At 50.5% G+C, this 23,427-nt stretch overlaps 1 protein-coding gene across 5 annotated transcripts in view; it reads right to left on the reverse strand.

The window, feature by feature from the left end:
* The window catches only part of STK32B (serine/threonine kinase 32B), a 397,346-nt gene that overhangs the window by 303,794 nt on the left and 70,125 nt on the right, over positions 1 to 23,427 (reverse strand). For 4 of the 5 annotated variants that reach the window (XM_060655452.3, XM_078446274.2, XM_060655457.3 and 1 more), the window contains exon 2: positions 2,331 to 2,386. The exons of the other annotated variant lie outside the window; for it this stretch is intronic. In XM_060655452.3, the coding sequence (XP_060511435.1) occupies positions 2,331 to 2,386 (56 nt within the window). The remainder of the gene's footprint in view (positions 1 to 2,330; positions 2,387 to 23,427) is intronic. 5 annotated transcript variants of the gene reach the window in all.

Consider the following 23,427-nt stretch of genomic DNA (forward strand, 5'->3'; position numbering starts at 1 on the left):
CAAATTGGAAAAGAAGAAGGAAGCGTCTCTGTTTACAGTTGACATAATCTAATGTATACAACATCTTAAAGATGCCATAAAAAAATTGGAATTAATACATTCAGTAAAGTTGCAGGCTACAAAACCAGCATACAAAAATCAACTGTGTTTCCATGTACTAATAATGAATTATCTGAAAATGATATTAGGGAAACAATCACATTTCCAATAGCATCAAAAAGAATTCAAATAATACAATGAAAGACTGGTGTACAGAAAATTATAGAACACTGACAAAAGAAATTAAATAAGACACAAACAAATGGAAAGGCGTCCATTTCATGGATTGGAAGGCTTAATATTATCAAAATATCCATAATAGCAAAGCAATTTAAAGAGTCAACACAACCCCTATCGAACTCCCAATGACTTTTTTTTTACAGAAAGAGAAAAAAAAAACAATTATAATTCACATGGAACCACAAAAGATCACAAACAGCCAAATCCATCTTGGGCAAGAACGGAGCTGGTCGCATCACGCTTACAGATTTCAAATTATATTTACAAAGTTATGTTAATCACAACAGCATGGCGTTGGCATAAAGACAGACACAGAGACCAATGGAACAGAATAAAGAGCCCAAAAATAAAGTCATGCATACGTGGTCAACTGATCTTTGACAAGGGTACCAAGAATACACAATGGGGCAAGGTAGTCTCTTCAACAAATGGTGCTGGAAAACTGGATATTGACACAAAGATGAACGAAATTGAGCTTTACCTCACACCATATACAAAAATCAAGTAAAAGTTGGCTATAGATTGAAATGTTAAGACTTGAAACTATAAACCTCCCAGAAGAAAACATTGAAAAAAAAAAAAAAAGCCTCGTGATACTGTCTTAGCAATGATTTCATGGATATGACATCAAAAGCACAGGTAACAAAAATAAACAAGTATATCAAACTAAAAAGCTTCTGCACAGCAAAGGAAGTAGTCAAGAGTGCAAAGACAACCTACAGAATGGGGGAAAATATTAGGAGACCATATATCTGATAAGGGGCTCAACTCCAAAATATGTAAGGAGCTCCTATAATTCAATAGTTTAAAAAAACCCACAACTAGGAACCTGATTTTAAGACTTGAATAGACATTTCTCCAAAGAAGATGTACAAGTGGCTAATAGGTAGGTTAATAGGTGGCTGAATAGGACTAATCATCAGGGAAATACAAATCAAAACTTCAACAAGTGATCAGGAAGGCCACTAGCAAAAAAAAAGAAAAATATTGGCAAGGATGTGATGAAATCAGAGCCCTTACACACTGATGGTGGCAATGTCATAGCTACAGTGGAAAGCAGCACGGAGGTTCCTCAAAAAACGAAAACTAGAACTTCCATATGATTGCGCAATCTGACTTCTAGACACTTATCCACAGTAGTTGAAATCCGGATCTCAAAGAGATATCTGCACTCCCGTGTTCATTGCAGCACGGGTCACAAGAGCCAAGATGGGGGGAACGATGTAACCGTCCATCAACAGATGGATGAATTTAAAAAAAATGTGGTTTACAGGTACAATAAAATATCATTTAGCCTTTAAAAGAGAAAGAAACACTACAATTTGCAACAACACGGATGAGTCTTGAGGACATCATGCTAAGTGAAAGAAGCCAGTCACAAAAAAGGACAAATACCGCACGATTCCGTAGACACGAGGTATCTAAAAAGTCAAAGTCATAGAATGGAAGAGGGGGAATGGTGGTTGCCAGGGACTGAGGGGCGGAGGAAGTGGGGAGGTAGGTACTCAACAAGGGGCATAAAGTTTCAGTTGCCCAACATTGATAAGCTCTAGAGATCTGCTGTGCAGCATCGTATCCACAGTCAACAACGATATACTGCACATTTTAAAATTTGTTAGGAGGGTAGATCTCATGTCCAGTATTCCTTCCACAAGAAAATTTCCTTACAGAATGCCTACGTTGCAGGAAAGCATTGATGTTGGCCATCTCCTAAATTCGTGGCTTTTGTTTTTCCGCTTTCCTCATTTGGGTCCTCAAGGAAGAAACAGCATTAGCAATCTTGAAATAATTACCACTGTAATCCACCTAAACCGGGACTGCCGGGGTAATTTAATTTTCAAAATGCAATTACAGCCGATCCAAAGGAAACTCTTCAGACTTCCTTTCACATTTCAAACTTGGCAAGCCCGCGTCTTTCCGTCAAGCAGGAAATTCCCAGGGCCCAGCAACCAACACAGAAACAGACACACGGGCCCGCGTGTGCGCACGCGCCTAGTGGTCGGGACTTTTACATTTTGTTAATGAAGTTTTTAAAAATCCATCATTCTTACCTTTCCAAAACTCCCTTTACCGATGGCCCGCAGGATCTGAAAATGGTCAAAGTTGACTGCAAAAGAAAATAAGGGAAAGAAAGAAACAGATCAGGTTTGCCACACCTTGCCACTGGTTCTCGAAAGTCTGCCCTACATTCCCACCCATTTATTCCGAACGGCTTCTGGTTTCATCTGCCTTATATTTGCCACGGCAGCACCCTGCCTTAGTTTTCGGGGGGTCTCCCCATTCTTGCTACCCCTACTGCCTTACTCTGGTCTGGTTTCCACCCTATCCCTACAGCACAGCAGGCCAACAACACATGGCCACGGACACCTTTCTGTCCTCCTTTATTTGGCCACGCTGTCCTTCTCAAAGCACCTGCTCGGCTCCTACAGAAATGCACCCTCTCGGTTTCCCAGTTCATGCTTCAGCTCACGCTTCACGCGCGCTCCGCTTCACCGTCCCAGCCACGAAATACGCAAGTCTGTCAAGCCTCCATCTACCACCTTCCTCTTCTCGCCGGTTCCAAAGGCTTCAGTCACCACCTAATTGCCAGGGACTCTCCAAGGAACCTTTTCTCTGGCCTCCAGGCTCTACGTACTGATGGATACCTACCCCACAGCAAGTCTTGAAGCTTCAAAGCCACTTTGAACCCAACAGGCCCTAAATGGAGCATGGGAGGAGGGCTTCAACGTGCACCCGACCTCACGCGCGCAAAGCCTGGAACTCATCCTACACCCCCTGCCCCTCTCTCTCAACCCCCCATTAGTCCTTCATCGGGTTAGGTCCGCTGTACCTCCTGGCTCTCTCTCTCCCATCTGTCCACCCGTGGTCCAGTCCTCCTCCACTCTTGACGCTCCCGTCCCGGGATACGTTTTTGCTGCAGGGAGGGGGTCTCGCCCATCCTCTACTCCCCTCCAATGTGCCCCATCGCTGCTTTCCAGCAAAAGAGCAAATTCCTACACCATCCAGGCACTTGCCTCTTCTGTTTCACCGCCCGCATTCCCCACACCCTCCAAGCTCCAGAAACACAAGCTTCTTTTCTGTGCCTACGACCGTCATCCCCTGGGCTTTTAACGCTCTTCTCCTGACTGCACGCTTCTTAACTCTGCCCTCTCTTCACCCTTCTGCATCCAGAGCCAACTGGGCTCACCCGCCAGATTTTCGGCTCCCCTGGCCCACTCTCCCAGCGGGGCCTTCCTCCAAAACACCTGGTTCTGTATTACTTCACATGGATTTGATTAAGATCACTTCTTCCCCACTAGATGCTAAGCCCCCTGAGGTCAAAAGCCGTGTTTGCGTCTCCCACCGCGTCCCCGGCACCTAGCATGGTGCGAGCACACAGTCAGTATCCGACAAATACTCGTCGACTCAAGGGCTGACTGAAAGCAGACGTCCACCTGCACACCAGCCACGACTGCTCGTGCATCAGGAGTGTTCGGGAAACAGTTCTTAATGAGGCTGAATTACAGCCAGTTTCCAGTAAGTCGGAAAGACGCGTCATTTACAAAAGATGAAGTGAATTGATTTCGTTCACTCCGCTGCGGGGGCGAGGATGCGGGGAAGCGAATGAACACGGTTCCCTGTGTATGAAAAGGACGCCAAGGAGGACAATTAGGTTGAACTGTGTCCCTACAGAGCCCCAGGCAGAATCCAGCGTGCCCTCCGGTGCCCAGCGTGCTTGGAATAGAGAGGCGGAGTCAATGGTCAACTTGGCAAAACCTTGCTTCTTGGACTTGGATTGGCTTCCTTCGCGTATAGCTTGTCAGGAAAGGAAAGCCTACGCTTTGACCTCCTGCCCCCTCACCAAAAGTCGAAGAAGAGAAAACAAGGTGCCTGCACTGTGTTTGCCAGGCGCCCAGCAGCGAGCTGGGAGATGGGCGCATCCTCTCGTGAGCCCCGAGGCCCCACGGGGCAGGCATCGCTGCCAGGGTTTGCCAGCCGCCCCCCACTTGGCAGGAAGCGTCCCTGCTTCCCCGAGCGCTCCCTGAGACGTCAGGACAACACCCCTCATTTGGGGGGTAACTCCTGCCTGCACGTGGCTCACATGCTCTCTCAGGAAGCCTCTCCCTCTTCCAATGCAGCCCTTTCTCTCTGGACCTCCCGCAGACCGGTCTGCCCAGGGATCAGGAGAACCCAGCCCGAGTCGGACCGCTTAGGTCCAGAACCCGGCTCTGCCACAGCCCTCGGTGAGTCACATGGCCTCCGTGTGCCTCACTTACCCCACCTGTTAAGTGGGTGCGACAGTGCCCACCTCCCACAAAAGCAGAGAATCGTGCCCAGCACAGTGCAACGTCTCAAGAAGCCCTCGCTGTTTGTGCTGGGGGACAAAGGGCGGTCCTCCCTCCCATCCAGCCTAGTCCAATAAGCAAAGAAGTACCGACGTGTCTCATGTCTTCTGTTGGAAACCCCCAGGGAACACGCATTTTTTTGTAGGGGGTACGGATGCGTGAGATTATTTACAGCGCGATAACCCCAATTATGAAAATAATAATAAGTTTAGGCATTTGCCGGTTGGCTCAGTAATGAACACCCCACTCCGGTTAGGGGACAAGACCAAAGAGCCAAGCCCTCCTAAGAAGGCCGTTCCCTGCACACCCCCCGCCTCCTAGCCCATCAAAGGTGGTGTGAGCCCAGTGCTGTGCTAGACAAGGAGCAGCCCCTGTGTATTTCTGCTTATCCTGCTCTCTCTTTGGAAACTGTCTTCAGGGAGCAAGCTTTTCCTCTGCTCCTTCTTGCCCGAAGCTTCTTAGGGCCAGCCCCCATGTGCAGGGGCCCGCAGCGTCCAGAACTGCCCCTCAAGGGTGGGGGGGGGAGTCTGGCTAACTCTGGGCTTTGGCATCAGGGAGCCCTCGCGGCTGCCCTCCTGGGCCCCAATCCTCAACCCCAGGTAAGACTTGATTCTCCGCCGGCCTCTCCTTCTGTCGCGTCTCCTAACTGGAGAGGGGTGTTCACTACTGAGCCAACTGGCAAATGCCAAAACCCGTTATTATTTTAATAATCAGTGTTAATCGTGCTGTAAATAACCTCACTCATCCGGATCCCCTGCAAAAACAGGTGCTCTGTGGGGGCTTCCAACATAATAACATGAGCCAAACAGGTACTCGTTTAATGTTTATTTGCTTATTGGACTAGATTGGATTTAAATGGCTTTGAGCATATGGCCTGTGTTCTCCATTTATCTGGCGTCTCCCTGAGGCCTGGTAACTGGTGCTTACATAAATAGTGCCTACGTGAACACACTCTGAAGAAGGGAGGGCTTTGCAGTGGCTGGTGAGCAGTCTGAAATGACTGCAGGGACCGTGTCAAGCCAAAGACGGGCCTAGAAATTGCATTGTCACGTAGGGTTGTTGGCCCAGAGCAGGAGAACTTGGCCGGGAGATGGGAGGGGTTGACGAGCGAGTTCAGATCTTGTCCTGGTTTGCCTGGGACCCCCCCTGGTTTCAGCACTGAAAGTCCCACATCCCTAGGAAAACCAGCATAGCTGGGTCACCTGTCAGGTTTCTAGATCATTAAACTGCACCCCCCGCGAAGAAGTCACAGCATTGCTAGAGCCAGCTCGGAGACCGTAAGGTACGCCCTTAACAAAGGAGTGTCTGTTCAGACCACAAGACACAGAGTGGCCCAGGGTGACACTGTGACACGTGTGGGGTTAAGGCAGAAACAAGGGGCACAGTGCTGGGCAAAGGCAAAGACAAGGTGTGCACGCGACCTCAGCCAAACAAGAGAACAGTGGCATTTGCCTGGAAGACGTCACATGGACAATGAAATGGCACACGGGCCATGAAATAGCTGGTTGGGGCGCCTCGGTGGCTCAGTCGGTTGAGCATCCGAGTTCGGCTCAGGTCATGATCTCGCCGTTCAAGGGTTCGAGCCCCGAGTCGGGCTCTGAGCTGGCCAGCGCCCTGGAGCCTGCTTTGGATTCTGTGTCTCCCTCTCTCTCTCCCCTTTCCCCACTTTTGCTCTGTTTCTCTCTCAAAAATAAATAAATAAACATTTAAAAAAAAGAGAGAATTGGTTGTTTGCCCAGCTCAGCTCAACTCTCTCTTCTTCCTTCATAAGGAAACCTCAGGTCTGTTAAGGGATCAGTGTGGACAGCCCCAGGCAATGAGTCACAACTGGCCTAGTCCAGTGGTGTTCATCAGAATCACGGGGAGGCTTCTCAAGAAAGATCATGCCCCCACTCCTGAGCTTCTGGGGAGAGGCCAGAGCATCTGAATTTCTAACAAGTTCCCAGGTGATACGGATGGTCCAGGGGCCACCACATTTATCTGGACAACGGTGCACCCCACTTTCCCAGATATTCGCGCAACTGGCAATGACATTGTGACACAGGCCTGGTGAACAAAATCTCAGCAGAGAATCCTCCGCTGTATTTCTGGGAAAGCATTTTTTCCTGATGAAAAGGGACCGTTACCAGTGGAGTGGCCCTTCAGCCCTCCTGCCTCTTCCTGCCATGAATATGGATGTGAGGTCTGGAGCTGCAGCAGCCACCTTGTGGTTATGAGACAACGAACACAAGCAAAAGGCCAAAGGTGCAGAGAAGCCATTCCCTGTTGTAAAGTCCCTGAGGCCATACCAGCAACCGCCTACCTCTCAACTTACTATGTTAAAAAAAAAAATACATTGTTATTTGTTCAAGTGCCTGTGAGTCAAGTTTGCTACTAATGGAAGCCAGAAGCATTCTTTTCTGATACACAAAGTCAGCCACACAGGGGTTTGGTATATGCCAACTATTTTATTGTTGGATTTCCAGCCTCATTGTAATCTTACTAAAAGACAGAAGAAGAAAGTTGTTTGTGGTATAAACATAAGGACCAGGCTGCCTGGATATGAACTCTGACTCCACCCCTCACAAGCTGGGTGACCTTGGGGAAGTCACTTAACCTCTCTGTGCCTCAGTCTCTTAACTTATAAAATGGATATACTAAAATACAACGAATCCATACAGGTAAAATATTTAGAATAGTGCTGGCCCTGAAGTAAAGGCAACCAACAGTAGATATTCTCGCCGTTAGAATTCTGCATGCGAGGTTTTTCCCCATTTTTCGCTTTTATGAGACACGACTCTCATTAAATCATGACCAAACATCACAGGGGTGATGAAGCCAGAGCTGTATTAGCGCCCATTAGTTACTGACCGTGACTAGCACCCCAGGTAAACCTGGTTGATCTACCTTTCAAGCCAGTGGGCTCTTTTCTCATTCCCATCAAACCGATTATTTCTAAGGAATGTCACGTTTTTCTTTCAACACACTATGTTCACAAGGCAGTTTATTCAGAGGCAAATGTGAATTTTCAAGATGGCTAATTACTCTTTCAAACGATCTCTAATGGCAGGTAACCCCCAATCACCATCCCATAAAAATATATGCATTTCAGTATCACACGCATCAGGCAGGGACAGCAAGAAACCGTCCCCTTTCCTGCCTCCCTGAAAAGCTAAACGGGTGGCCATATGCTTTCACCCAGAAATGCTGATTTCCAACATCGTTTCAAATATCTGAAGATCTACTAAAAACGGCCCTGTGATGCCCTTTGGCAAGAGAACAACAGCCTCCTCTCTGATTCACCACTGTCCGAGCCAGCTCCATTCACACATCTCTACCTCCTGCCTGACCCTGTAAGCATTGGAGTTTTGGCCCTGAGGATACCCAGGGGACGGTTACCGGTTACCGCCGGTGGAGGGAAAAGCAAGTGCAAAGGCCCTGGGGGGAAATGTGCGTGACGGTCCCCGGGCACAGCAAGCAGGCAAGGCTGGGCGGAGCGCAGCCTGGGGAGAAGAGGGAGTGGGGGAGCCGGTCACCCGGGGCTGCGGTAAGGGCTTTGGGAAAGATCCCAATTTGGTTGTGAACCCAGAGAGACCAACCTGCCACATGATGGTAATCCAGGTCATGGGGTCCCGGCAGCTGTCACAGCCCTGCTAAATTAAAGCGAGCTTCACCGGCAGATGCAGTGGGCACAGAGGATTTCCAGGGAAGCAAAGATTCCCCGCAGGATGCCATGAGGGTAGACACCCGTCACACATTTGTCCACACCCACTGGATGCCCGACAGCAAGAGGGAAACCTCACATAACTACAGACTCGGAGTGACGATGTGTCATACAGGCTCATCAACCGCAACAAAGGTGCCACCCTGGTGGGGATGCTGATGATGGGGCCGCTCCGCATGTGTGGGGTCAGGGGGCATGTGAGAAGCCTCTGCACCTTCCCTTCAATTTTGCTGTGAACCTGAACTGTTGTGTTTTTTTTAATTTAAATTCAAGTTAGTTAACATACAGCATAGTCTTGGCTTCAGGAGCAGAACCCAGGGATTCATCTCTTACATACGACACCCAGGGCTCATCCCGACAAGTGCCCTCCTTAGTGCCCACCACCCATCCAGACTATTCCCCCACCCATTTCCGCTCCAGCAACCCTCAGTTTGTTCTCTGTATCTAAGAGTCTCTTGTGGTGTGTCTCCTTCTGTTTTTATCTTATCCTTCCGTCCCTTCCCCTCTGTTCATCTGTTTCGTTTCTCAAATTCCTCGTATGAGTGAAGCCGTACGATTTTTATCTTTCTCTAATTTCGCTTAGCATAACACCCTCCAGTTCCATCCACATTGTTGTAAATGGCAAGATCTCATTCTTGTTGATCGCCGATTAGTATTCCATTATATATATAAACCACATCTTCTTTATCCATTTGTCAGTCGGTGGGCATTTGGGCTCTTTCCATAATTTGGCTATTGTTGAGAGTGCTGCTATGAACATCAGGGTGCAGGTGCCCCTTCGAATCAGCATGTTTGCATCCTTTGGATAACTTCCTAGTAGTGCAAATGACGGGTCACAAGGTGGCTCTATTTTTAATTTTTTGAGGCACCTCCATCCTGCTTCTTTAAAAAGTCTATTGAAACGAAACAAAAAACCAGATGGAGTGGGTGGTCAGCCAGCAGCCCAGGAAAGGGAGAAGCAAGCAAGCAGCCTGTCCACACGTGGAAACCAGGGACAGGGGCATTCCCGTCACGAGACTCTGGCCCACTGTGCGTCCACTACTAGGTCCACCTCTGTGTCTATGGTGCGCTGGCCCTGGTGGGAGCAGAGACTTCGGGGGGAACACACTCAGCTCACGAGGAGCTCGCAGCCCAGCAGGGGACACGGCCAGGTCCCGACGACACTGACGGAGGCGCCGGGGCAGTAGCAGGGTGAGGACCAGGCCCTAGGGAGGGACGTGCTCCGGGCTGCAGGGACGGTCTGTGTAAGTTTTCAAAAGCACAAGATCCCGAGTGTGGGTCTGAGGGATTACAAGCGTTCTGCAGGGGGTAAGGAGAAGGAAAGATCCCAGGAAAACTCCCAGAAAAGCAAGAACCCAGTGGCATGAACCAGCAGGACGAGGTCCCAGAACAGCAGGACCAGGGTGTGAGTGGAGACGAACGAGGAGGGTGGTTAACGCACTGGCTCACTGGACATTTCTTCAGGACGAGGATGCACCAGGCCTCAGCAGAGGTTGCAAAACCATTACTCCAACGGGCCCATATCTCCTTGTTTACCAGGGGTTCCCAGGGGCCGATTCGGGCTCACAGGGCGTTCAGTAGTTGTTGTTTTATGATACGTTATTTTATGTTATTTTATCGTATTTTATTTTATGTTATTTTAGAGAGAAAGAGAGAGCGGGGCGCGAGGGCAGAGGGAGAGAGAGAGCTCTCTAGCAGGCTCCACACTCAGCATGGAGCTCAATGCGAGGCTGGATCCCACGACCCCGGGATCATGACCTGAGCCGAAATCAAGAGTCAGACCGTCAACAGACTGAGCCACCCAGGTGCCCCAGTGGGGGGTGTTTTAAAGTATGTTTATTTATTTGGTGTGTGAGAGACAGGGAGTGCGGGAGGGGCAGAGAGAGACAGAGAGAGACAGAGAGCAGCCTCCACGCTGTCAGTGCAGAGCCCGACACAGGGCTCGAACCCACGAACCGCGAGATGGTGACCTGAGCAGAAATCAAGAGCCAGACAATTAACTGAGCCACGCAGGCGCCCCAGTAGGGGTATTTTAGACAGGACGTGAGATCACCGCAGCCCTCGGAAAGAGAGAGCCTTGCTGTGAGCTCACCTGTCGGCTCCGGGGTCTGAGATGGTTCGCAGGCCCGAGAGCCAAAGAAGTGCTTTCTTCTCTCCTTTGCCCGCCATCCCGAGCGCTCCCACCCCAAGTCCTGTTTAGGCTGCTCACTGGCATCCCAGAGGTAACACATCCCCACCCCTCACCCTGGGCCTCACCTGTCTCCCGGCCTCCCCTGTGCACTCTCCCTTCCCTAGAAGCACATCAGCCTTCCACCCACCCAGGCACTGTCCTGCTGTTCCTCCTGCTGCAATGCTTGGTCCTGGTTCATCCCAACACCAGCTCTCTCCCCTCCTCAGGTGTCTCCCCCCTGGAGAAGTAAAAGATCTTCCCTGACACTCCGCCTGGGCGACCTCCCCCCCGGGTGTCCCTACCTCATCACATGGTCACCTCCTCCCTAGTAATTCTCAAGAACTGAAATATCTGTTCTTGTGTCACCTGTTCGTTGCCCATACCCCCATTTTGGAAGGTCAACTCCCCAAGGGCTGGGGCGTTTGCCTGTTTCGCTCGCTACAGTATCTCTGGAGCCTAGCACGGTGCCTGGCATATAGTAAGTGCTCAGTAAATAGCTACTGACCATGAACAGATGAGTCTTGAAAGGGACAAGTCCATGGGAGTACATGAACAATGACAGGGGAGTAGGCACAGCTTCCAGGAAGAGGCAGCCCTTCACTTCTCAGCATCTCCCACAGTCATCTGCGAAATGGGCACAATGCTACCTGCCTTGTAGAGTTGTTAATGGGACAGTAATACAGTAAAGGTAGCAGGACACCCTTCTCAAATTCACGTTCACATGTAACATCATCATAATTGAGGTTGTTCCCCAAAATTGACAGAGTCATTCTTAGGAGAATAAATAGGTGAGAATAGGGTACAAGGTCCCATGAGATAAGTTCTGAAGAAACAAAGCCTTCTCCTGGCTGATATAACAATACACCGTGTATTCATTCCTCCCACAAATAGATGCTGCTCATGACAAGATGCCCACAGCGAGCAAAGACATAATCCCTAGTGATGTGCAATCTACTAGAAACTGAGTCACAAGAATGTCCGCAAGGAATTCAGGATGGGTTGGAGGGAGGGACACAGCCTTGCAGGTTAACACACACTGGCTGGCCTCCAGTAGAGACAAGAACAGCTATTCTGTTAGCAGTACTGGAGGGATTGGTTACTTACTGGACAAAAACAAAATTGGGGCTCCTGGGTGGCTCAGTCGGTTGGGCATCTGACTTTGGCTCAGGTCATTATTTCACGGTCAGTGAGTTCAGACCCTGCGTCGGGCTCTGTGCTGATGGCTCAGAGCCTGGAGCCTGCTTTGCATTCCGGGTCTCCCTCTCTCTCTGCTCCTCCCCCACCCGCACTCTGTCTCTCAGAAATAAATAAACGTTAAAAAATAATTTTTTAGGGGCACCTGGGTGGCTCAGTTGGTTAAGCATCTGACTTCAGCTCAGGTCATGATCTCACAGTTTGTGGGTTCAAGCCTTACGTCGGGCTCTGTGCTGACGGCTCGGAGCCTGGAGCCTGCTTCGGAGTCTGTGTCTCCCTCTCTCTCTGTCCCTCCCCTGCTCATGCTCTGGCTCTCTCTCTGTGTCTCAAAAATAAATAAACATTAAAAAACATTTTTTTTCTAATTTCTAAAAATCAAATGAGTACCTCTCTCTGTTCCCTAGCTCCCCAAATAATATTCTGAGCAAATCAGAGTTCAATGTAACAATATCCCAAACGATAAAGCTCAGTGCCTGAAAAGGAAACATTTGGTGGATATACCAGGCTCCCCTCTTCCCCATTAACTCAAGGAGGCGACCACCCTGGTGCGTGACCTCCTCCGCCAGCAGGTAAGCTAGTTATTCAAAGGCCACAGGCTCACAGGCTGCACCAGGGCTGGGACAGACAGCCCCCTCCCCGGAAAGAGTATACTGAGGAACCATGTGTACATAATTCACTCTAAACACCCAAGACGACTGGTTGCTCCTGGGAACTCTCATGGCATCCCATTCGTGGGTGTGTCCCAACACTCAGGGCCTGGGTGGGACCATCTTGGTACACAGCCACCCTGGTTCCTCGTCCCTGAGGTGCAGGTCTCAGCCATGGTTATGCAGACGACTCATAGTCAGCTTAAGACACAGACCCAGGTCCTGGCCAGTAACCGCTCTGGACATTCTGCTGTTCCTACAGATTTCTCACACACTCTTGCTTGTGTCCCCAGCACAGAGGTGATGATGGCATCTGCTAAACTGAGCTGCAGTCACTGCTTTTAGCCTCATTAAAAACTGTTTTGTTTTCTAGTTGATAAATGTGTTTCAGAAAGCCCAAAGGCCTTTTTTTTCCCCTCACTCTGCACTGTTATCAGCAAAAACACTGTATCGAAAAACATTTAGGAAATCACATCCCTAATTCATACAGGAAAATATTATATGGCAATAATCTCAGGACAGAAGCTCACTTGGATGCTGGTGGAAATGTGGAATCTGTGATAAGGGAAGCGTCAAACACGCGTTTGAGAGAGGAGACTAAGAGTCAGCTTAATAATTCCTCGAAAGCAGTACTGTCTCAGACAATCTGCTTCCTCTGCACCCAGTGTCAGTTTCCTGTGGCCACCATAACAAAGAGCCACAAACGAGGCGTTTAAAACAACAAAGATTTACTCTCTCACAGTTCTGGACACTGGAAGTCTGAGATCAAGGTGTTGACAGGACTGTGCTCCCTCCAAATGCTCTAGGGAAGAATCCTTCCTTGCCTCCTATAGCTTCCTGGAGGCTCGGGCAACCCTTCTCGTGCCTGGGCTTGGACTCCATTGTCATATGGCCTTCCTGCTGCTCTGTCTCCATCTTTCTTCTCTTCTTACAAGGACCCTGGTCATTGAATTAGGGCCCTAGTCCAATATGACCTCATCTTAACTAATTACATCTGCAAAGACCCTACTTGCAAAGACTGTCACATTCTGAGGCTCTGGGTAGACATGAATTTTGGAGGGATGATATTCAACCCAGAGCACCCAGAACAGCACCTGGCCCAGAGAAGAGGATAAATAAATGATGGCTGAATAGATGGATGGATGATGAATGCATGGATGGATGGATGGACGGACAGACAGATGGATGGATGGAAGGAAGGAAGGAAGGAAAGAAGGAAGGATAGATGGATGGATGGAGAGATGGAAGGAAGGAAGGAAGGAAGGAAGGAAGGAAGGAAGGAAGGGAGGAAGGAAGGAAGGAAGATGGATGGATGATGGATGGATGGATGGATGGAAGGAAGGAAGGACAGAAGGATGGATGGATGGATGGATGGATGGATGGATGGATGGAAGGAAGGATAGAAGGAAGGATGGATGGATGGATGGATGGAAGGATGGATGGAAGGAAGGACGGATGGAAAGAAGGATGGAAGGATAGAAGGATGGATGGAAGGATGGAAGGAAGGAAGGATGGAAGGAAGGGAGATGGATGGATGATGGATGGATGGATGGATGGATGGATGGAAGGATAGAAGGATGGATGGATGGATGGATGGATGGATGGAAGGAAGGGTGGAAGAAGGATGGATGGATGAATGGATGGATGAAAGAATGAATGACCACACAAATGAGCCCACATTCATGTGTACCTGTACCTACACACTTGTATCTGTCTGAGTTGTAGAAACAAAAATATATTTCGGGCACACTGTGTCATCTGGCTCTTCAGTCTGGTAGGGCAGAATCAAAGCTAACCAGGCTTCAGTCACTTCTCAAAGTAACTTCCAGCTGTGCAACCTTAGAACAAATCCCCTGGGAAGATGTGACACAACCAGATCATCTGTTAGGTCCATGCCGGCTCTCAGGGCAATGCTCCACAGAGGGCGCTTTCCAAGTACTTAAAGCACGACCATTTCTCCTGCAAACAGAGTTACCAGTTTCCTGATCTTTTTAGGGAAAGAACAGTGCAGGATTACAAGCCTAACTTGTGGTTTAGAGTCCACTGATACTTTTCAACTTACCTACTGACCAGCAGAATGGGGAGGGGGTGATAGCCAATAATCAAGAAAATGTCTGCTGCCTCTCCTTTTCACACAGAAGATAGTATTACTCATCTAATGCTCAATGCTGAGAGAAAGGCGCCCTGGACACTGCTTCTGCCTAACTGCTTTGCTCATCATGAACACTGAAAGGAACTTCCCCAGACAGGAGGAATAAACAAGCCAATATTTGTACTCCGCTGATTATGTTTTGATTTATCTTCTCATTAAACGTAAGCAAACATTCTCCATGGGCATATCTTTGAGGTCCTGGAAATTTTAAATGTCCTCAGTGCCTCTGTTGGGTATTCACCACGGCAAGACTCTAAATTTCCAACTCCTGGGGCCCGATTTTTAATGGCGAAGTTGGCTGGGCTGGGAGGGTCTGGTGGGCAGGTGCAGGATAGCTCTCAGAAGGCAGAAGCACAGGGAGGAGCTGAGGGCTCCAGAAGAGTGACATTGACTGACCCAATTTTTGACCCCTCCCTGTACCCATGTCCTCTGCAAGGTGACCTTCTGGCTCACGAGGTAAAGTGTCCTTCTCCACCCGCTCATTCTCCATTCAGCCACAGCACGTGGATTGATTCGGCCAACGGGGCGTTAGCAGGCTTGATTCAAGCTGAGGCTCGAGAAAGTGCTTGTGCATATCTGCCTCCCCCTTACTCATCTACCCCCACCAGAGGAACACGCGGGCCTACCTTCCGAACAATGACACCCTGGCGATGCCAGTAGCCCAGGACCCAGGTGAAGCCGTCCCAGAGCGACACCCAGCCAATCCCCAGACGAGCGAGAGGGACCAGCTGAGATGAACGGAGTCAACCTGCAGGGTAGCGAGGACGTTCAAGGCTTGCTGGTGGAAGCCACCGGTTTGGGGGCAGTTGGCTCTATGGCATTACTGACAAGGAAACCAAGAGGGACAGAAGGAGGGAGGGAGGCGGGCAGGAAAGAAAAAAGGCAAGAAGGGAGGGAGAGAGATACAGGACCAAGGACTATCCTAAGAGGAGTGAGGTGTGATGGCCATAGAACAGCGAAAACAATCTTCATAAAGAGCAAGAACGTGGGAAGACTCGGTCTATCCCATGTTAAGACCTACTACAAAATCAAGCTACAAAAGTCAAGACCAGGTGGTAGTGAAAGAGGGACAGAACAGGGACCCCGGAAGTTGATCCACATAATATGCCCAACTGATTTTTGACAAACGTGCAAAAGCAACTCACTGGAGGAAAACAGCTCCAACTGGATGGCCACAGGCCAAAACCTGGCCCTCCGTCTGAGGCAAGGCAAGAGCCTTTTGGCAAAGGGCTGTGGTCAGATCACTGAGCGGTTTGCCTGCACAGGAACAAGAGGCAGGCCCTGCAGGGAGGTGTGAGGAAGGGCAAGGGTGGCCTGGAGGCAGACTTGCAGAACTCAGTTCCTTGTGGTTATAGGATGGAGGTTCTTCTTTCTTTCCTTGCTCTTTCAAGATTTTTTTCAATGTTTATTTATTTTTGAGAAAGAGAGGGAAACAGACAGTGTGCGAGCTGGGGAGGGGCAGAGAGAGAGGGAGACACAGAATCCGAAGCAGGCTCCAGGCTCCGAGCTGTCAGCACAGAGCCCGACGTGGGGCTCGAACTCACGAATTGTGAGATCACGACCTGAGCCAAAGTCGGATGCTTAACTGACTGAGCCACCCAGGCGCCCCGCATCCAGAGGTTTCTAATAGTAGACTAAATCCTTCGCATGCACCAAATCTCTCTTACTTTCCTTTCAGCAACCGGTCAGGAGAGAACTCTCTGCTTTTAGAGGGCTCGTGGGATTAGGTTAGATCCATCTAAACGATCCTTTTTTTACGATATAATGTAATATAATCATGGAAGTGAGGAGGGGTAAGAAGGTCATGGGGCCATCGTAAAATTCTGCCTCCTACAGGGCCAAATAAATGATGACTTCGCCATCATGAACAGCTAAAGAGTAGTGATGTCCCCTCAAACACACACGTGCACGGTCTTGCTTCCTTATTAGCCTAACACAAACCAGAATAATGAGATGAGAAGCCTCCTTGACACTCTTGGGTGTAAACCCATGGCCTCTGGGTTTACAAGATCTTCTGTTTATTTTGTTATTTCCTTCTGGGTCTTCTTGGAAGTCTGGTTCTATTCCAGGCCCTGGACCAGAAACAAACAAACTTGATGCTAGTCACCATGCCCTCCCTACCAAGAGAGTGAGCAAGCACTCTCTAAGTGCCAGAATGGGGTGGAGGGGGAACTTGGGAGGCTCTGGGGTGGGGGCAGGGAGGGGCCAAGAAAGTGCTGATTGGTTTAAAGGAGAAGAAAAGAGGGGCGCCTGGGTGGCTCAGTCAGTTAAGCGTCCGACTTCAGCTCAGGTCACGATCTCACGGTTCCTGGGTTCGAGCCCCGCGTCGGGCTCTGTGCTGACAGCTCGGAGCCTGGAGCCTGTTTCAGATTCTGTGTCTCCCTCCCTCTCTCTCTGCCCCTCCCCTGCTCATGCTCTGTCTCTCTCTGTCTCAAAAATAAATGAAAACATTTTAAGAAATTTTAAAGGAGCGGAATAGGATTGTGCATCTCTTGAAAGCACAGGGGAACGTTTTGCTCGCTCAGACATCTCGTGAACGTAGTCAAAAGTTCAGGACTGTTTCCCTCTGACAGAGCCAAATTACATTAAGTCGGAAAAATGAGCCTGGTTTCCAAGCTGGATGGGCTGCATGGCGGCTCCCCTGGCCTACAGACTGAGGAGATAATGACATTTTGACAGAGCTGGGGCACGAGACAGCTACCTTCTTGAGTAGGCAACATGGGGGACTGGTCTCACTTCTCTTCTCCATCCCTGAAAAATGCACGTAGGTCATGGGTGTGCCGTGAAAATCCAATGAGATCGTGCATAAAAAGCTTTAGGCCCAGCTCGTACTACATGACCCATCAATGGTCGTGGGGGAGGCAAGGGGATGGTGACAAAGGTGGCATGATCGTGACGATGGTGATGGTTACGGGCTGAACCACGCCCCCCGAAAATCCAGGGGTTGAAGCCTGACCCCCAGCACCGCACATGTGACCACGTTTGGAGACAGGGTGATAAAACGAGGTCGCTGGGGTGAGCTCTGATCCTACAGGCCTGGTGTCCTTGTAAGAAGAGGCGATCAGGACACAGACAGGCACAGAGGGATGACCACGTGAGGATACAGAGTGACGATGGTCATCTACACACCGAGAAGGGAGGCCTCAGAAGGAAGCAACGTGCCCACATTTTGGGCCAGGGCTCCCCAGCCTCTGAGACCGGGGGAGAATAGACTTTTATTGCTTCAGCGCTCAGTCGGTGGTGCTTTGTGACGGTGGTCCCAGCAGGCTAGTACGACAGCGATGGTGACGTGGATGCTGCTGCTGGCAAGACGCGGGGCAAGGCGTCCTGAGGGACTCTGGCTTACGGAAGGGAAACTGCATTCCGTAATCCTCTATGCCCACCACAGTGGGTCCAAGGAAGAGAGCCAGGAGCGCAGGGAGTCATGCAGCACCCAGGCAAGGGAGTGGAGTGGCATGCCTGACGGGAGCAGGACGGGGGGAGAGAAAAGGAGAGCTGAGAAAGACACAGGACCCACATCATGAGAACCCTGGATGTGGCCAGAGGGGAAGCAGGTGAGGGATCCATGATGATTTCTGGCTCCACAGCACTGATAGGTGCAGACAGCGAAGGCTCCAGAGGAGGCAGAGACCGGGGGAGAAAAGAGGACCACGTGAGGGGAAAGAAGCGAGCTTGGTTTGGGGGACGCTGACCTGGGGATCCCTGTGGGAATAAAGAACGGTAGGAGGACGCACCTGGAAGGGAGCCGGAGCACCGTTGGAAGGAATGAGCTGGTCCCCGGTGGGGCACTCTGAGTCGAGAGCAGGGGTTGGGGACAGAACCTGGAGGATGCTGACAGCTGAAGGCATGGAGAGCAGGAACCCCCAGGAGAAACAGAGCCCAGAGGGGTGGGAGAGAATCGGGAGAGTGTCATGGGACCTGTCGTAGTCAGCTTGGGCAGCTATAAGCAACCCCACAGCCTCGGGGGCACAAATAGGAGACATCTACTAATCGTGGTCTGGAGGCCGGGAAGTCCAAGATCAGGAGGACAGCAGGTTCAATTCCTGGTGAGACCTCTCTCTCTGGCTCAGGGAAAGCTCTCTCCTCACCGCGGCCTCACATATGGCCTCACGGTGGAGACAGAGAGCTCTCCTCTCTCCCTCCGCTTACCAGGGCACTAATCCCACCATGGAACCCCACCCTCCAGACTTGATCTCCACCTAATCACCTCCCCATACCCCACCTCCAAATCACATTAGGGGTTAGGGCTTCAACATATGAATTGGGGGTCAGGGTGGGGGTACACGATTCAGTCCATGAAAGACCCCAGGGGAGGAGGGTCCACAGAAGGGTCCATCAAGCCAAATGCCAAAGGCATGAGCTGGTCAGCATCCCTGGTCAAATGATGGTAAATGGACCGACAAATGAATGAATGAATGAATGAATGAATAGCCACAGGGAACACACAGCCACTTTGCCACATTTCTGTGGATGCTTCTCTCTTCTGCTGGCCTTTCCACTGGCCCAGGAGATCTGCATGGACAGGCCTGGCCATGTCCTTCTCAGCTGCCCTGGCCCCTTGATGTGGCTGGCCACAACGTGGTGTGTAGGACACGTTTCCTGAGCGGATGGAGGTCTCCTGCCTGTGGTCGGTGGCGGGGCGGGGGGTGGGGGGGCGGTGCTCAGCCTCCTCAGCTCTCACAAGGCGACCCAGCACAGACTCAGGTGCAGGCAGGCACAACCCCTAGACCCAGCCCCTCCATCAACACGGCTTGGCCTGGGGCTCCCTTAACCTTTGCGGGCTTTGTTTCTATGTTTGCAAAATAAGATCATTTACCTTCAAACTCACGGTGAAAATTAGGAAGCTGACATCCAGCATCCTGCCTGACTGATGGGACCTGTTCTATGTTGTCCTTTGTTCTTGGCATCATTACTAGGGAAGGGGGGCGGCGAAGAGCTCAAGTAGGGGTGGGAGAGAGAGGGACAGAAGCCTAAGCAGGCTCCATACTCAGTGCAGAGCCCAACTCAGGGCTCGATCCCACCACCCTGGGATCACGAGCGGAGCCGAAATCAAGGGTCGGTGCTCAACCGACTGAGCCATCCAGGCGCCCCCTTGATACTCATTATTCTAACGATGTGACAACACACACAGAATGTGAAGCCAGCGCTTCCCTTCCTAGGTCTGGGGCCTGCTGCCTCCTCTATAAAAGGGGAATGAGAGCATCAGCTATACAACAGGTTGTCGTAGGATCAAATCATTTACTATCTATAGGCCACTCAGAGCCAAGCATAGCACTCGGCGGGTTCCCAATCACTGTCCCTAGCCGTTTAGTTGTTCTGTCAGCAACAGACAGGCAATCTCAGAATTTCTCCTGATTTCACGCATTATCGCTAGACATTACACGCATCCAGTCAACGAGCATCTACGCATATGTGAGTCCCGCGTCTCGACGTGTGGGGATTCTCGAACGACTGCCTATTGTAACACAGCCACACGGATGCAGGCATCATTAAAACTTCAAGGAAATTATGGAGTCTGTGCCAAAAAAAAAAAAAAAAAAAGCAACTTCTGTGCTCAAGTCACCACGTTATTTCCAGCATATAAAAACATTACTCGGGACGTGGTCGCCTCATGTACGATGTTCTTGCCTCCCAGCGATAAGCTGAGCGCATTCCTTCAGAACCGAAAGTGTCCTTACCTAATTTATTTTAAAAATGGAACATTTTGTAACAGAATCGCACAGCCATAACGCAAACTGAGCTTTGCTGCTGAGCTTACGCCTGGGCTGTGTCAGATTCTTGGAAGGAGATAAAACCTTGAGAACAGAAGTCAGGAAGGAAAAAAAAAAAAACCCGGACAATATTTGAGAGCAAAAAAAAAAAAAAGGAAAGCTCTCTGGACTTCTCATGTTGCCCACTGTCGAGCAGAGCTCCAAAGCCCTTCTTTTTAGAAAGCTGCTAAGAAAAAGACCCAACTATTTCCTTTTCTGGCCACATGGAAACGGAAACCGTTCCCGCCTGGCGTAAAATCTCCCTAACGCCCCAGGGGTTAGAGGTGCTCCTGTTCCTTCCATGAGCTCTCCCAGCTAACAGGGCATGAGACTTCTCATTCCTAATGCCAACAGGACGTCCTATACAGGACACAAAAAAAGCTTACGGAAGCATGGAGCCCGCCGAAGGTGCAGAAGCGCTCCGCCCCCAGGAAGGCCTACCGCATGCAATCCCCACAAGGTGAAGTTGGTTCTGGGGGCAAAAGAGTCCTACTCTTGCACGTGCAAAGCACGGCCGGTACACAGCACATAGGCAGGTTTGCGGTACATGTGTGGTACCAACATTCCATGAGACGTTGAGAGTAGGAGAGGGGATTCAGGAAGCAAACGTGCCAAAAGCCTCTGAAATGTCCAAAAGGCAGGGGTGAGGAAGTGAGAGTGCAGGAGAGGTAGAGACGCACAGGCCTCTGGAGACCAGATGGTCCAGGGGGGGTGGGGGGGGAGGGGAAGCTATGTGCCATCTGGCCAGGCGTCCGTAAGTCACGCTAGCTCTTTGGGCACAAGTCCTTAGACAGGCAGACAGTCCGGGTGCGTGGGAAAGAACAGTGGCCAGGACAGCCCGGGCCCCCACCCCTGTGGGATTGACCTTCCAAGCAGGAAGACTGAGAGGAAGCGAGCAAATAACTAGGAGTATTGCCAGTGGCAAAAAGCTGCATAAAGAAAATAGAGCAAGGGCGCAGTTAGCCAGTCACGGAGGAAGTGATTCTCCAGGTGGCTAGGGCGGCCAACTTTGAGCAGGTGGCCTCTGACGCTGGACCCAGAGGGAAAGAAGCCTCAGGCATCCAGAAACAGGGAAGCACGTTCATGCCCCGCTCGAGGATCAGCATGTGCAAAGGCCCAGAGCAGGAACAAGCTTGGTGTTCCCGAGGACCTGATAAAAGGCGTGTGTGTCTGGAGAAGAGTGGTGGGAAGGGCAGGCAAGAGGCGAGATCCAACAGGCAGGAAGGCAGGTCCACGCAGGCCACACCAGCCACCGTGTATACAGGTTGGAGTGAACCTGAATGCCAGGGGAAGTGATGGAATCAATCAACGTTTGATGTAGAAACCGTGTCCTTACACTGTGGATGCATTCGCCTCTTCAATCTGAGGGGCTGACCCTCCTGCTTCATGAGAGAAATCTGGGGAGGGACAGAATTAAGATGAGTGAAGTCAGGCCATGAATCAGACCATTTACATCCTTCAAAAAACCCACTGAGGTTATTATTATGGTGACTGATTTTACATGAGGATAACTGAAGAGGCGAATCAATACCATCAATTTCTCATAGACGATGATGTCGCACGCACGTATGGTTGTTTCTGCTTCAGAAAGTGTCTTCGCCCTTGTCTGACCTTCATGGCAGCCCTGGGAGGGGCACAGAGCAGAGATGCTTGTCCTTGCTTTACGGGGAATCAGGCAACCTGGCCAGGCTCCCGTGACCAGCGAAGCCACAGCACCACAGTGAGAGCCCGGCGGCCATCCGCCCCCGTCCAGGAGTCCCTGTGCTTCTCCTCAGCACCACGTCTGGTTTCCCCATACAGATCTGTGAAATGGGTACCAGTCCTGGCTGCACCCTTCCCACTGGCCGTGAGGGAGCTGAAATCTGCATGGGGGCCTTGAAGGTACACGTTTCAAGCTTGGCCCCTGGTGCCATTTCTGCCCCGTCCTCGTTTCTCTTCTTGGTCTTCACTCATGTTTTCACTGCTGCCATCCTCTTGTACTTCAGGTGCCGGCTGAGCCAACTTAAATCTTTTCTAGAATCAGCCAGGAACACAACTTTCAGACTTACACACGGTTTCCTCCCAGGGCAGGGGGCCGTCTGGGAGATCTGGTGGTCCAGGGATTGAAACTGGATTTGGCTCAACTGGATGACTGTGTGCAAATCAACAGGAGAGGCCGGAGGGGCACAAGGAGAGCCCATTCGGACAGCAAAGCAACATGGCAAAGCTAACCAGCCACACAGGACGGCTTGTAATGAGACACTCACAGAGAGGTGGCCTTGAGAACTCCCCAGATCCCTGCGCTCCCAACCAAATTAAAGCATAATGATCCCTGAAAACATGTGACAGCGGCTCAGGGAAGATCCCCAGCTACTCTCTTACTTGCAGAGTATGTTTCTGGCAGACTGTGGCCTCACCAAGTTGCTGGAAGGGTTGGGTCTCTCCCTGACGTGGCTCGTTAATACGGCGTCGGGCTGTGGGAAGAGCTGGGGATGCCAAGTATTCCCAGACAAATGACAAGCTCCGACCTGTGACACGCAGCATGCCACCAGCCCACGAAACAACGAGCCTGCGCTGCTCCCAATTAGAGTGCCCACTGGCCACTGCAAGAGGGACAGCATGTTCTGAGGACGTGCTTCTTAGACACTAAAGTCTTTTTATGGGAAGCCAGAAGGGAGTTCTTTGAAAAGATGTGAACAGAACAAGAGGGAGTCCGATGTCTCTGCTCGAGCCTCCTTTTGGAAGAAAATCTGGCGTTTAATAAAAGCTTTCTGGGGGGAAAGGTCAGGAAGATGTTTTATTTATTCACTCGATACGTGTTTGCTGGGCGCTAATTATTCGACATTGTCAGGGCTCTGTGCTCTGTGCTGAGACGCCAGAAGAAATAAGACAAACATCATCCCCATCTTCCAGGAGCCTAAAATCCAACAGGAGTCCTGACGTTGCAGAGGGATTTCACCTGTAGTTCAGAGAAGTGCCGAGTGGTGTAAGACATGTCGTGGGAAGGAACATACACAGGGGCAGGGAAGGCTCTTACGAGGAAGTGAATTTAAAACCGAGACTGGATGGATACATGGAGCTGGGCAGTGGTGAAAGTCAGGCAGGAGGGGTGGGACTGGGGAGAGTAGGGGATTCCTGGAAGCAGAAGGAACAGGGGGTTCAAAAGACAGTGAGATGGGGGGAGTGGCGAGAGACAGCCGTGGAGAAGAGGCAGGGACCGACATGCCG

Source organism: Panthera onca, chromosome B1 (genome assembly GCF_046562875.1).
Source record: "Panthera onca isolate mPanOnc1 chromosome B1, mPanOnc1 haplotype 2, whole genome shotgun sequence".
NCBI classification, from domain to species: domain Eukaryota; kingdom Metazoa; phylum Chordata; class Mammalia; order Carnivora; family Felidae; genus Panthera; species Panthera onca.